This window comes from Diaphorina citri, unplaced genomic scaffold, assembly GCF_000475195.1.
Source record: "Diaphorina citri unplaced genomic scaffold, Diaci psyllid genome assembly version 1.1 scaffold447, whole genome shotgun sequence".
NCBI lineage: Eukaryota > Metazoa > Arthropoda > Insecta > Hemiptera > Psyllidae > Diaphorina > Diaphorina citri.
Genome location: NW_007377882.1, coordinates 32,297 through 47,500, shown reverse-complemented (window position 1 = coordinate 47,500; position 15,204 = coordinate 32,297). Strand labels below are relative to the sequence as shown.

The window sequence follows — 15,204 nt, the reverse complement described above, 5'->3', positions numbered from 1 at the left end:
ATTTTTTTTTTTTTGTAAAAGAAACTTTCATATTTATTATTAATTCAAGCTCAGAACACAAAATATGACATAATATTCATAATAAAACAAGAGAATAACGCTCATGATTCTAGCTCATTAATGAAATAATAATATTAATATTAATTGAAAGTTTTAGCTAAATCCCCTAATCCCCTTTAGGAATGAGCTATTAATATATTTTCATGTCAACCTTTGGCCCTAACCTACCTCAAAAGCTCCAAGGGAAAAATAATTACATCAATCTAATACGAGAGTTTGATAGATTAAAATGCTCTCTCTCTCCCTATCTCTCTCTCTCCCTCTCTCTCTCTCTCTCTCTCTCTCTCTCTCTCTCTCGCTTTCTCACTTCCTTTCTCTTCAATCAAAGTGTTTTTTTTTTTCTCTCTATAAAAAGAGAGAAATGTGTACCTACCTGCATCCCTCTGTCTCTCTCCCTCCTCTTCTCTCCTTCTTTCTTGTATGTTTTATTGTTATAGGAGTAGACAATAATTCCCCCCTCCCTAAAATAGAAAGGCAGGAAAATGGAGAAAGAGAAACAGAAGGAGGGAGAGAGAGAAGGAAGTACAAGAATCTGGAATGTGGAGAGAGAGAGAGGGAGAGAGAGAGAGAGTAGGACTAATGATATTGACGAGTCTCTTACTCTGTCAGACATGTTTCTCTCTCCCTCTCTCCTTCTGTTTTCCTTCTTCACCCCCCTATTCTTTCCTACTTTACAAAATTCATAACATGGGCACTCATTTCTCTCTCTCTCTCTTTCCTTCACTCTTTCCCTTCAACACAGACTACACATACTCTCTCTCTTTCTTTCTTTCTTCCTCTTCTGGAATAATATTCATTTCAACCTACCTAGTCAAGATGGACCTTCACAAAGTTACAGAATCTACAATCTATCATTCTGGAATAATAATTATCCCGAATATTATCCCAGAATGGGTGACTCATTTCTTATAACTCTTATAAGTCTGTCTTTTCACTTCGTTCGATCAATTTCCATTTCTTCTATGTTCACGGAATCAATCATTTGCATGATACAAATTTCTTGACCCCGCCGGGAATCGAACCCGGGTCTCCCGCGTGCAAGGCGAGCGCAGTGTTCACTACGCCATGGGAGCTGACCATTAAATATTTTTTTTTTTTTTTAAGTTTAATTTATTGAATGCTTCATCAGCTTTTAAGTTCTCTATCATTTTCTTTGTGCTATGGTCAATAGAAAATAGGTAACGATTTGTTCATTTCTACAATTTGACCAAAAATTGATCAAAGTTGATTTTATAGATGAAGAAATGATCTATAGGTATTTTAATGCAAACTCCTTTTCAGGGCATTTGTAAAGAGGTAGACCTGATCAGGTGTACCTGTCAGGTCTACCTGATAGTGAGTGTCTGTCCTAACAAATCTGCAAATAATACTTTCAGGAACAGTAACAACACGGATGACCTCAACCCGGTATTCCTGTGGTTTAAGGACGGAGCCCATGAGCTGGGGTTCCGGCACTTTCCAGATCCCCAATACAGGTTCTATGTGTCACTAACTGTGGGATTGCTTGTGATAGTGACAGTGATTCAGATATTACAGCTACCGAGGTGAGTTTTATCGGATAAAATGAGTTCTTTTCGACCTCATTCTGACAGTTTTCGGCCGCTTTTCGGCGGTTTTCAGCTGTACTGACTAAATCGTAGAGATATTGTAAAAGTTACGGTTGAAGAACACCCAAATAAGCATCATCCAATGGGCTAAGGAAAGTCGTGTGATGTTCACACCAGGTAGGTCTACAGACTATGTGTAAAATAGTGTAAATACCTTTAATAAATACACAAACAAACGGATAAATAAATATAAACAAACAAAAACATTTCGAAAGCTCTTTTGCTTCAAAGCTCGACCACACATACCCCCGGACATGACCATTTATATCCTTTGAACTTGAACCTATCTATTGACCCGGCCATTTGATGCTTTCGAAAGCTGCTGGCGAGAAAAACCCCTCGACAATACGGGTATTAGTAACAGATTTACAGTAAACTGTCCAGTGTGCTTCATGTAACAGATTAAAACTAACTGTTTTTTTCCACCTCTCTGTTTTTATTGAATTAATTCTGCTCGGTTGGTCAGATTGGTCATCGGGGCTGCTCCTGACCTTCCCTCGAGAAAAATAGGGTTTCCGTTTACGTAAATGACAGACGACATTTTTTATTTTTTACTTTTTGTTACGCTATGAATCAGTTGTGCCTGTTAATAGACCATTTGCGATTACCTCGTAAATCTATTAAATCACTGTTTAGAAAGTGAATCCTGAACTATGGTTGGTAGGTAATAAGTGTAGACGTCTAAAAAAAAAAAAAAAAAAAAAAAAAATCCCAATTTTCCATTCCACCGTTTTCCCAAGTTATTTTTACAAACTCCGTTGTAAATTGGGTAATGGGAAGTGATGTGATGTTCAGCCCCAGATGCTTTTTTTTTCTTTTTCGCGTCATTTCCACTCCATCGTGCACTGTACTGTAAAGTCCCATGATAAATGACATCAGGTAGTTCTGGTCTGGTCAGTGACCATGTCTCGGAAAGAGAAAAATGGTATCCTTTTAAATCGTTTGGTCCCGGAAAATTTCGGGACAGAATAAGGACCAGGAAGTCTGGCAGGGGGACCTTAAACAGGGAGTATACCTACATACCAGCTTGGATTTCCCTTGCTAAAGAAATAGCAAAGGTTGAGTGCGAAGGGCATCCACTCGTGAAATTTGTAGCCAAAACCAAATGTCAGCCCAAAGCAATCACCCTAGTTAGGGCTGATTGAGAAAAACGCCAACCACGTCTGTACACAGGAAAGGCAAAGAAGAGTCAGGTAAAATTCACCTACCTAGGTAAATGTAAAAAAAAAGAAGAGTTATCTAATTTAAACTAACTAGGTAGAAACTAAAAATATAAAAACTGCGTAGTCCACAACCTCCCCCCTCCCTACTTGTTCATCTCTAATCTCTAATTTCTCATTTTTACATCTAATAAAAATATTCAAACAAGCTTTTTTCTAATCCCCTTTTTATTAGGTAAAAGCTTAGTTAGGAACAGATTAGCATCCGAGCTTTTGTTTGCAAAACTAGCAACGTAAACTAAACACTCGGTGCTTTTTAATTAAGAAAAATGTCAACAGAGATAAAAAATAGGTTCCTACTTCAAAGACTGTCGCGTACATTACTTCCTACAAGTCCTATAGCTACTGTACTCATTCTGTTTCCCTTTCCCTTTATTTAGTCCGTCTACCCTTACTTTATCTTCCGTCCCTCTATTTAGCTCCTCTACCCTCACAGGTAGATATCTCAGGGGTGACTAAAATGACGGCCCCAAAATGTAGCCTATCTCATGAGAAACATATTATGTACTACGGGATGGGTAATGGGTACGCTACGAGTCAGACCCCAAGTGTCTAATGTACCACTTGTTTCATTGCTACGAAATAAAAACGGAGGTGAAACACTCATTTTTATTTCATGGTAAAATGGACTCGGCATGACGCAGGGGAAAATTTTTACTTGAGAGAGAAACAAAAGACCCTTTTAACAGCCCTGACAACAATATTGCTGGGCAACAATGTGTTGCCTTTCTGTTTTTGTAGATCGTTGTATATTGTTTCTGTTTTTGCTTGCACTTCGGTATGGGCAATATCAACATAATGAGAGATACAGATTAGGGGCTCTCAGTTATTGGCTGCCACGGGACGCAGTGTATTTTAAATGGCCTGAAAAAGGGGCCTCTGAGTGAAATGTCGCTAATTGTTTTCCCAATTACATAATTATGGACAACATTAAGCAGAAAAGAACAATCCACAAGGCAATTCCCTTATGGACATTTCTTTTTTGCTTAATTCTGTCCATATATTATCTATCGAGGTTTGACTTGATTTCTTTTCCAGACCTACATGGAGAGTTCGATTCTCACTGTGGCCATCGTATTCATCTTCCTCCGAGTCGGATTCCTGGTTAAATTAGTCTCCATGGTGTGCGTGGTCCTCCTTCACTTTGTGGTGTACAGCGTACAGAATCTGTTCTTCCCCTATAGGTAAGTTCCTGGTTCATCAAATTACCTTTTTTGCAGCCTCCCTTATATTGTCCTCGATAATTTAAATTTCATTTATTTAAATAAATTAAATCCGGACACGGAAAGTAGTAATTAAAGTAATAATTTAAATATGTAAACAAAATACATTTCGTTATATGTATGTATATGACTCGGCGCTTTTCTTTGTTAAACAATGATTTAACTTTAAAATCATCGAAGAATGGAATCAGTTTAACAATTTTGTGTTTAGTTCTCGGTGTTCGGCCATTAGAGATTGACATCTGAAAAACTTTGTAATAAACTGAAATAAAGTTCTTCAAATCTTTAGCTTTTGCCTCAACGAGTAACAAGTTCTTCAATTCGTAAAATGCCCCTTCAAAACTTGTGGTCCTACGGTATAACGCACCTTATAATGTAAGGCCAACAGTTACCCAAAAATCGATGTTGTTAGCTGTATAAGTAAACGAGGTATTTCTTTTTCCAGACCTACATGGAGAGTTCGATTCTCACAGTGGCCATCGTATTCATCTTCCTCCGAGTCGGGTTCCTGGTCAAATTAGTCTCCATGGTGTGCGTGGTCCTCCTTCACTTTGTGGTGTACAGTGTACAGAATCTGTTCTTCCCCTATAGGTAAGTTCCTGGTTCACCAAATTACATTTTTGCAGCCTCCCTTATAATTGACATCTGAAAAACTTTGTAATAAACTGAAATAAAGTTCTTCAAATCTTTAGCTTTTGCCTCAACGAGTAACAAGTTCTTCAATTTGTAAAATGCCCCTTCAAAACTTTTGTTCTGTACTGGGTATGCAACACATTGAGCATTTCTCAAAGATTGCATTTCATTCAAGTTGTGCTTTTCTACTTTTTCTTTATTTGAAGGCGTTTTATGTCTATTCAAAATTCTGCCCGATCAAAATTCTTGTCCTCCTCCGGAGCATTTCTCAAAGATTGCATTTCATTCAAGTTGTGCTTTTCTACTTTTTCTTTATTTGAAGGCGTTTTATGTCTATTCAAAATTCTACCCGATCTTTTACTTTTCTTTCTTGTTCTCCTCCTCATTCTTCTTCTCCTCCTCCTCCTCCTCCTCCTCCTCTTTCTACCTAGAAGTTTTACTTACTGACTGAGTAGTTCACTGAAAAAAGTAGTACTTTTATTATACCTCGCTCACACTTTACACATAGTGAAATCATGGTACATAGTAAAATCTACCTGCAAACAGTAATGGGAACAATCGGATATTCGGTTCTCGCGTCCCTATCTTTCTACCTAGAAGTTTTACTTACTGACTGAGTAGTTCACTGAAAAAAGTAGTACTTTTATTATAACTCGCTCACACTTTACACATGGTAAAATCATGGTACATAGTAAAATCTACCTACAAACAGTAATGGGAGCATTCGGATATTCGGTTCTCGCGTCCCTAAAAAATGGGGGCAGTTGGGCATCCAACAGCGGAACTTTGATTTTAACCTATTTTAACTCTCTCTCTTCTTCAGATATGACGACCTCCCCTACCAGCTGACCACCTGGTTCCCAATCCTGATCCTCATCATTCTCTTCCATATTCTGGACCGCCAAATGGAGTTTACCGCCCGGACCGACTTCCTCTGGCAGGCCAAACTCAAAGTAGAGCAGGATGATGTCGAAACTATGCGAGGCATCAATAAGATTCTGCTGGAGAACATACTGCCTGCTCATGTGGCGCAGCATTTCCTGCATAGCAGTAGCAGCAGTAGAGTTACACAAGTAAGTCGCGTCAGTAAGTGGCTCTGGAGATTTCTCTGGCCATCCAAAGAAGGACGGGCCGGACGGCACCGGACCATTCTCCGGACCAATATTTGGTCCACCAGACTAGTGTGTAGTCTAAAATTCGGTAAGGCGGACCAAATTTGCCGCCCCATCGGACCATTGGTCATTTGGTCCTTCCTGCATAGCAGTAGCAGCAGTAGAGTTACACAAGTAAGTCGCGTCAGTAAGTGGCTCTGGAGATTTCTCTGGCCATCCAAAGAAGCAATTATTGCGCGAGCATCATAAGCACGTTACCCTCTGGAAAAAAAACTTTAGACGGGCCTGACAGCACCGGACCATTCTCCGGACCAAAATTTGGTCCACCAGACTAGTGTATAGTCTAAAATTCGGTAAGGCGGACCGAATTGGCCGCCCCATCGGACCATTGGTCCGGTGTGGGAGAATTTAAAGCGAATTACATTTTTGAGAAGGACTCTGTTAAAGCCTTGATTATCCTTTCTTCTTCTCCTCTCTATCTCATTTCAATAATTCTTTCACTTGTGTTATTTCCTTCCAGGATCTTTATCACGAGAGGTACAACTGCATAGGCGTCATGTTCGCTTCCATTCCGAACTACAAGGAGTTCTACGATGAAAATGATGTGAATAAGCAGGGCCTGGAGTGTCTGAGACTTCTCAATGAAATTATCTGTGATTTTGATAAGGTAAAAATTGAGTAGCGACCAATGGTGACATTAGTGTGTTACTATTAGTGTATTGAGGCCTCAAGCTGATTGGGATCATTGTGAGGACATTTTTAGTAGCGCCACCACGCTTCCAATGTACAAGGGGCCTGATCATACCCACAAAAGTTGTGATAAGACTCTCTGTTGTACCATATGTGACTTCTGAGCTTAGAAACTTTGGCCGACTCAAAAAAAAAAAAAAAAAAAAAAAAAAAAAAAAAAAAAAAAAAAAAAAAAAAAAACCCGACTTGGAGACTCAAGTATTCTAATGGCTGTAACTTGGGACTTCGGACAAAGAAGTCGAGGGTTAATGTAGAAGGAACCTATTCAATTTTGACCCAAGAGTTTTTGAGGCCAGAGTTGTTGAAAACTTTACCTTTTGTTTCTACCTTTGTACGCCATATGAGCTCACGTCACGTGAGGGCCGTGTGGTTCTACCTCTACCTTCTCCAATATCCATCTATTTTTCTGTTACAGCTCCTTCTGAAACCAAAGTTCAGCTCAATAGAGAAAATCAAGACCATCGGGAGTACCTACATGCTGGCTTCCGGGCTGAGACCTGGCTTGGAAGACCAACCAGGGGTAAGTAGGAGCATACCCCCCTTATTTTAAGAGTTTGGATAGAGGGAACTGTACTGCTAAGGTCTCATCGTCCCGAAATTGAAGAGCGAAGACAGGATAGGAGAAAGCCAGCCGTTTTGAGAGTGAACATGATCCGTTCAGGTTGAAATCCGCCCCGGGCGGGAATCGAACCGGCGGCCTAGCGCTTACAAGGCAGATGCACTACCTACCAAGCTAACTAGGCTGACCCCATTAGATTGGCAAGCGAACGAAATGAGTTCCAAGTTTTACTTTTCATTTGTTTTGTCTTTCTGTGTGTTCGGGGATAACTCTTGAACGGTTTTTCCGATTTTGATGAAATTTGGCAACCTCTGAGCTTCTGGGGCAATGAAGGTCTTGTGCTTACTATACCTAATTTTCCCGTGTTTCCTAGAGCCCACATAATCCACACAATGTCTTCGTATTATTTTTTTCCGATTTTGATGAAATTTGGCAACCTCTGAGCTTCTGGGGCAATGAAGGTCTTGTGCTTACTATACCTAATTTTCCCGTGTTTCCCGGAGCCCACATAATCCACACAATGTCTTGGTATTATTTTACCCAATTGTGTTGTGTTTCCCCAAGGCTTGGTATCATTACTCTCCTTGAAGGGAAGTAATGTATTTCATCTGATTCTCTGGATCCCCTCCCGAACCGGTTTATCGGAAAGCGATACCGACTACATCACATCCGATGCCAACGGCTCCGCCAGCGGTGGAGAGTTTAATTCGGTGGTATCCGGCAACTACTATCTGAGGATAGGCATTTTTGTTACTACGGTTGTGATTGTGGCGGTATGCTCTTATGTTACTTTGGTAAGTCCTGTGTTACTTTGGTAAATCTTGTGTTACTGTGATAAGTTACTATTATTACAAATGTGTCATTTAGACTGCCAATTCAGGAGCCTCTTTTTCTCCGCTTGACCTGAGAGAAGGAGAAGAGGAGAGCCCCAATAGGTTCTTACTAACGGCTGGATTCAATAGTGTGGGTGGGTTTAAAAAGGGGGGGGGATACCAGCTTAGTCTGTCTGGAGGACTTTAAACAGGGAGTAGACCATCTTGGTCTGGCTGTGGACTTTAAAAAGGGGGGGGGATACCAGCTTAGTCTGTCAGGAGGACTTTAAACAGGGAGTAGACCATCTTGGTCTGGCTGTGGACTTTAAAAGGGGGGGGATACCAGCTTAGTCTGTCTGGAGGACTTTAAACAGGGAGTAGACCATCTTGGTCTGGCTGTGGACTTTAAAAAGCCAACCTAGGAGCCTCTTTTTCCCCGCTTGACCTGAGAGAAGGAGAAGAGGAGAGTCCCAATAGGTTCTTACTAACGGCTGGATTCAATAGTGTGGCTGGGGGACTAAAAAAGGAAGGATACCAGCTTAGTCTGTCTGGAGGACTTTAAACAGGGAGTAGACCATCTTGGTCTGGCTGTGGACTTTAAAAAGGGGGGGGGATACCAGCTTAGTCTGTCTGGAGGACTTTAAACAGGGAGTAGACCAGCTTAGTCTGTCTGGAGGACTTTAAACAGGGAGTAGACCATCTTGGTCTGGCTGTGGACTTTAAAAAGGGGGGGGATGCAAGCCTGAAATTCCCTTTGCTAAAAAGGGGGGGATACCAGCTTAGTCTGTCAGGAGGACTTTAAACAGGGAGTAGACCATCTTGGTCTGGCTGTGGACTTTAAAAGGGGGGGATACCAGCTTATTCTGGCTGGAGGACTTTAAACAGGGAGTAGACCATCTTGGCCTGCTGTGGACTTTAAAAGGGGGGGATGCAAGCCTGAAATTCCCTTTGCTAACGAAACCGCAAAGGTTGAGTGCAAAGGACATTCACCCATGAAATATTGTGACCAAAACCAAATGTCAGCGGAAAGCAATCACCCTTAGCGCTGATTGAGAGACTGACGACAAACGCCGACCCCGTCTGAACACGGGAAAAGGAGAGGAAAAAGAAGACTCTGTTTCCTCACTTACAGGTGGACGTTCAGGAGTTGCAAGACGTGGAAGTGTTGTGGCAAGCACTCAACGAAACGTTTACTCACAGTTCTAACGTAAGCACGGTACTGTTCTATCGGAATCGGACTTCGGAAATGGACATCAATATGTCTCTGGGAGTGTCGGACATTTTCTCGGTAAGTCTGCTCCCAGGGCACTGAGCTCGTTAGACATACATATTATGTAGACATATTTCAACATATTGATGGAGGACTCTGTAACTTTGTGGATTTCCATTTATATTTTTGAAATGAAGGAAAGTACCAGTGTCGGACATTTTCTCGGTAAGTCTTTTCATAAAGTTTTGGTTATGTACCGGGTTAAGCTTGCTAGGACTGTGAATAAAGAATCAATTCAAGCCTAGCCTAACCCAGTACATAACCACAACCCAAACCATTCAATATATCTTCTCATCACCACCATCAGCCTTTGGCTCTCTTTTAGGTCACGGGCTTTCTCCTATCCTGTCCTTCTTCTTTCATTTCGGGACGATAAGACCTCCATTGTATAGTTCCTACAGTTCCCATTTGAAGAAGCTTATGGGCAAAAAAAAAAAAAAAAAGAGAGAGAGAAAACTCTAACATTTTCCGTCAGTCCTATCGGCCATAGCCGTGATTTCCTTTCGGAATTTCCTCTCTCCTGAAGCTCGTTTCCCTCCTTTGGCATGATAGCGCGATCACATTAAAAGTGGCTGAGTTCTTAAATCTACCAACGAGTCTAGAATTTGGAGATGACTGCTGAATTGTCGTCACTGCTACAACAACAACAACAACAACAACAACAACAACAACAATAGTGTCTGCTGTCTATTAGTGGCGTGACGGAGATTTTCAAAAGGCGAAGTCCATTTATTGTACTCTGTAAATCCACATACCTTATGTTCTTGTCAAATGTCAAGGAACATTACCACTTGGCCATTCTCCCTCTTGCGTCCAATATTTTTCTACCACGTCAGAGCTGGCGTCCAGCATTCAGAATTCATAGGAGTGTTCCAAAACAGAGAGGTCAGTTTGTAGATACCCACATTACAGTATGACTGTAATGTAGGTATTATGTTCTACATATACAGCCATACTAGACCTCAATGTGGCAATTCTTGGAGAAAATTTTAAATGACTATTATACCTACCTACCTACTTGATTTTTTTCTCTATTTTAAAACAGAGCTGTCTAATTTGTGTCCTCACAGGTTTGAATCACGGTCCAGTCATAGCAGGAGTAATAGGGGCCCAGAAACCCCAGTACGATATTTGGAGCAATACGGTCAATGTAGCTTCCCGGATGGACAGCTGCGGTGTAGTCGGAAGGTTACAGGTTCGTATCCTGGTGATAGATTTACCAATTGGCTCCTTTATGGAGCAATACGGTCAATGTAGCTTCCCGGATGGACAGCTGCGGTGTAGTCGGAAGGTTACAGGTTCGTATCCTGGTGATAGATTTACTAATTGGCTCCTTTATAAATATAATTCGTATTATTACTATAATACTACATGATTATTAACCAGCTGTTTGACGTTGGGGACTGGAGCATTCAACGTGCTATCTATCGCCACTGGCTAATTTATTTATATTTTATTTAATCATTAATCCTATAGATATTTATTACCCACCTATCTTTTTTTTTACCCACCTTTTTTTTTTTTAAATTAAGCAAGGTCTATAGTAATAACTAAGCATTGTACAATATTAAACCCATCAAATAAACGAGACCTTGTTTAGACTGCTGGGGTAAAGGGACTTTTTAGTCTCATTCGAGCAGGATAAACAAGGTATATTCTATTCTATTCTATTCTATCTTATTTTTACTTCTCTGATCGCCAGGTAACGGAGGACACAGCTAAGATCCTGATGGCCTCTGGATACGACTGCAAATGTCGGGGCCAAATCTTCGTCAAGGGCAAAGGAACTCTGACCACCTATTTTGTCAAAATGCCCTACGAGTCCATTTAAATTGACCCGTCAGACCATCCAAATGCTGAGATTACTGTCAAAGAGACTGTCAAAGTTCTGAAATGACTGTCGAAATTGACTAGACTCTCAAAATTTTGAAATGCCGGGCTGAGACCTGGCTTGGAAGACCAACCAGGGGTAAGTAGGAGCATACCCCCCTTATTTTAAGAGTTTGGATAGAGGGAACTGTAACTGCTAAGGTCTTATCGTCCCAAAATTGAAGAGCGAAGACAGGATAGGAGAAAGCCAGCCGTTTCGAGAATGAACATGATCCGTTCAGGTTGAAATCCGCCCCGAGTGGGAATCGAACTGGCGGCCTAGCGCTTACAAGGCAGATGCACTACCTACCAAGGCTGACCCCATTAGATTGGCAAGCGAACGAAATGAGTTCCAAGTTTTACTTTTCATTTATTTTGTCTTTCTGTGTGTTCGGGGATAACTCTGGAACGGTTTTTCCGATTTTGATGAAATTTGGCAACCTCTGAGCTTCTGGGGCAATGAAGGTCTTGTGCTTACTATACCAGTATACCTAATTTTCCCGTGTTTCCTGGAGCCCACATAATCCACACAATGTCTTGGTATTATTTTACCCAATTTTGTTCTGTTTCCCCACGGCTTGGTATCATTACTCTCCTTGAAGGGAAGTAATGTATTTTATCTCATTATTTTGTCAAAATGCCCTACGAGTCCATTTAAATTGACCCGTCAGACGATCCAAATGCTGAGATTACTGTCGAAACAAACCGAAGAGACTGTCAAAATTCTGAAATGGCTGTCGAAATTGACTAGACTCTCAAAATTTCGAAATGACTGTCGAAATTGACTATAGACTCTCAAAATTTTGAAATGACTGTCGAAATTGACTATAGACTCTCAAAATTTTGAAATGACTGTCGAAATTCTAGACTCTCAAAATTTCGAAATGACTGTCGAAATGGACCAACGAAACTATCGACAAAGTGATACAAACTTCACCATGGAGGTGGAGATTGCCTTGTTAAACCAGATTACTGCTATCCGTTCAGCTCACACTCCAGTGTCCAGTCACAGTACATTCAACTGTCAACTATTTCACAGGAAAAGGAAAGGGACTTTATTTTTCATAAAAAAAGAAACATCTCCAGAAAACATCACACTAGGGAACCCCTGCTCCATCTTCCAAGTTCGAATATTAGTTTTAAAAAAGCTCTTTGGAGGCCCTTTTTCCGTTCACTGGCCTTTTTTCCATTCTCGAGGTCCTTTTCCCATAAATATAGACTGTCAAAGTTCTGAAATGACTGTCGAAATTGACTACTCTTAAAATGCTGAGATTACTGTCGAAACAAACCAAAGAGACTGTCAAAATTCTGAAATGACTGTCGAAATTGACTAGACTCTCAAAATTTCGAAATGACTGTCGAAATTGACTATAGACTCTCAAAATTTTGAAATGACTGTAGAAAAGGACCTACGAGACTATCGACAAAGTGATACAAACTTCACCATGGAGGTGGACATTGCCTTGTTAAACCAGATTACTGCTATCCGTTCAGCTCACACTCCAGTCACAGTACATTCAACCGTCAACTATTTCACAGGCTCTCATTTAGTTTTCACCACTGACTGTTTTTTATTTTTAGAAGTTCAAAATACAACACTGAATAGATCAGTTTCGCTTACTTGGGTGATATTTCAAAGTTATAGAGCAGGAAAAATGAGGACCAACGGAATTTTTCTTTTTCTCCTACGACTTCTAGATTCCGAGATGAAAAAATACTGGTAAATCGTGAACTTTGACGTCACGGCATACGCTCCCGTACACGATGACGTCACATCAAATGTCCCGAGCAAAGCTCCCTCGCAGGCAACACATTAATGTGTTTGTGCGCATACGTTTCTGCGCATTTCTTTCTGCTCCTCCGCAAGCGTGCTTGCATACTGGCGCTACCTAGCGGACGAAAAAACCAACTGCGTAAAGTCTGACGTCACACATCTTTGAACTCTTTCATTAGAACGGAAAATAAAAATTGAATTTTCGACCTTTTACAGTTATTTTATCGGAGTTTCGACCTCGGATTTGAATTGTTCCCAACTTTTTACATAAGAATTGACCATTTATTTTATTTGTAATTTTTACCCATTTGCAACTGCTCCATTGTCTTACATAAAAAAGAAGAAAAAAAATGAAATAAAGGGGATGAAAGAGTGAGTGAGAGAGAGAGAGAGAGAGAGAGAGAGAGAGAGAGAGAGAGAGAGAGAGAGAGAGAGAGAGAGAGAGAGTCTCTGCGTGAAGTAGGCTTTTGTCTTTACAAAGTCATCTTTGTAATTTGCTTACATTTTTTTTTTCTTGTAACAATTAAAAAAAGAGTAAAAATATAAAATCTTTTTTTAACAAGGATTTTTTTTTTTCTTGTAACAATTTAAAAAAAGAGTAAAAATATAAAATCTTTTTTTAACAAGGATTTTTATTTATAATTTAGAGAGAAAGAGAGAGAGAGAGGAAGAAAGGGGGAGAGAGAGAGGGAGAAAGAAAGAGAGAGATAGGGAGATTGTCTTCAGGGTATGAAAGAGAAAAGAAGTTGTAAGTGAAGGAGAAACAAAAAGAGATAGAAGGAGAAAGAGAGAGAGAGAGAGAGAGAGAGAGAGAGAGAGAGAGAGAGAACTTACCTTGGCCTTTTACGCCGTTATGTAGGTCTTTTGTTTCGTCTTTTCGTAACAAGCCTACGCAAGTACGTCTTTTGTGCCATGGGGTCATTTTTTTTTTCGAGGTTTGACAGAGGGAACTTAACTGCTATGGTCTTATCGTTCCCGAAATCGAAGAGAGAAGGAAGACAGGATAGGAGTAAGCCAGCCGTTCCGAGAACGAACATTATCCCATCAGGATGAAATTCGCCCATCGAACCCGCGGCCTAGCGCTTACAAGGCAGACGCACTACCAACTAAGCTAACTAGGCTGGCAATTTGTTAACTTTGAAGCAAAACATCAGAATAACGTGTTTTATTTTTGCCTGTACAGTCAGAAACTTGTATGATCTTCATCTGTAGGTACCTACCTATTGCTTCTACAGTGAGAAACTTGGACTACCTATCTCTCTGTTAGGAATGCAATTTATATGCCGACCTAACGCCTCTGAACTCTCTATAGAGTTTCCGAAATTCAATTAAGTTTTCAATTAGGCTGGCTTAGCTCAATTTTCTCCATTTTCTGAGAGGGTCAGTACTATGGTCAAGGCTCCGTTGAGGACGCTTCTAGTCATTAGCATGGTTTGTTTAGTTTCTCCTGGGTCGGGACTAGGCTAGGGTCAAGGGTTGGGGCTCCGCTGTGGACGTCTACTAAAAGTACAGAAGAAGACAATAATTATGATTTAACAACGAGTTATACCTACAATTAGGTAGGTACATAGGTATTCTTTAACCACGATCGAATAAACTACGGGCTAAAAAAATCCCGGAGGGACGGGCCCAGCTTGTTTAGACCTTATTTTGTAGCTTTCGTGTAAACCTTTGTATTTGTCCACTTAGCCTCTGCCTCTCTCTCTTTCTAATCTCTACTTTCCTCTCCTCTTTTCTCTTCGTCCTCCTTTCTCTTCCTCCTCCCCTCTCTTCCTTCTCCTTCGCCTCCTCCCCTATTTCCGCTTAACGTATTTGCTTTCTCCTCCAAACTGTAACGTCTTGTCTAGCTCCCACTCTGTTTTTACCTTCCGGGTGTAATACAGGGTGGTCGTAAAGTTGAAGAACCTCCTATAGTGGTTAGTAAGGCGGACTGGAATCTCAAGGTTGGTGGTTCGAGTTCGAATCAAGTCAGGAATATTGGCGTAGTTCATTAATCGGGAACCAAATTTTATACTCAACACAAATTTAATTTAAAGTCGAAAAATGCCCAAAAGTTGCAAGGTTAGTCCAGTGGTACCGTGCTTTCTTGCCATGCAGAAGGTCCCAGGTTCGACGTCCACCATTGGACATACTACGGACATCACTGTAGATTTTTTTTTTCAAACACCCTGTTGGATCAACAGTTTGGCCAAAGTCAGAGAAACGAAAGACAGGTTTGCAAGGGACTTGGAGAAACTACAGAAGAACAAGAAAAAGTTGAAGAAGAAGAAAAAGAGGGAAAAGAAGGAGGAGAAGAAGAAGAAGAAGAAGAAGAA

The 15,204-nt window shown here is 40.6% G+C and overlaps 1 protein-coding gene across 1 annotated transcript in view; it reads left to right on the top strand.

Moving 5' to 3' along the window:
- The window catches only part of LOC103508920 (adenylate cyclase type 2-like), a 38,133-nt gene extending 26,959 nt beyond the window's left edge, over positions 1-11,174 (top strand). The window contains exons 5-13 of the mRNA XM_026823391.1: positions 3,926-4,071; positions 5,567-5,816; positions 6,376-6,522; positions 7,021-7,125; positions 7,755-7,958; positions 9,109-9,264; positions 10,026-10,131; positions 10,317-10,441; positions 10,949-11,174. Coding sequence (XP_026679192.1) covers positions 3,926-4,071; positions 5,567-5,816; positions 6,376-6,522; positions 7,021-7,125; positions 7,755-7,958; positions 9,109-9,264; positions 10,026-10,131; positions 10,317-10,441; positions 10,949-11,077 — 1,368 coding nt within the window. The 3' untranslated portion in view covers positions 11,078-11,174. The remainder of the gene's footprint in view (positions 1-3,925; positions 4,072-5,566; positions 5,817-6,375; positions 6,523-7,020; positions 7,126-7,754; positions 7,959-9,108; positions 9,265-10,025; positions 10,132-10,316; positions 10,442-10,948) is intronic.
- The last annotated feature ends 4,030 nt before the right edge of the window (positions 11,175-15,204 follow it).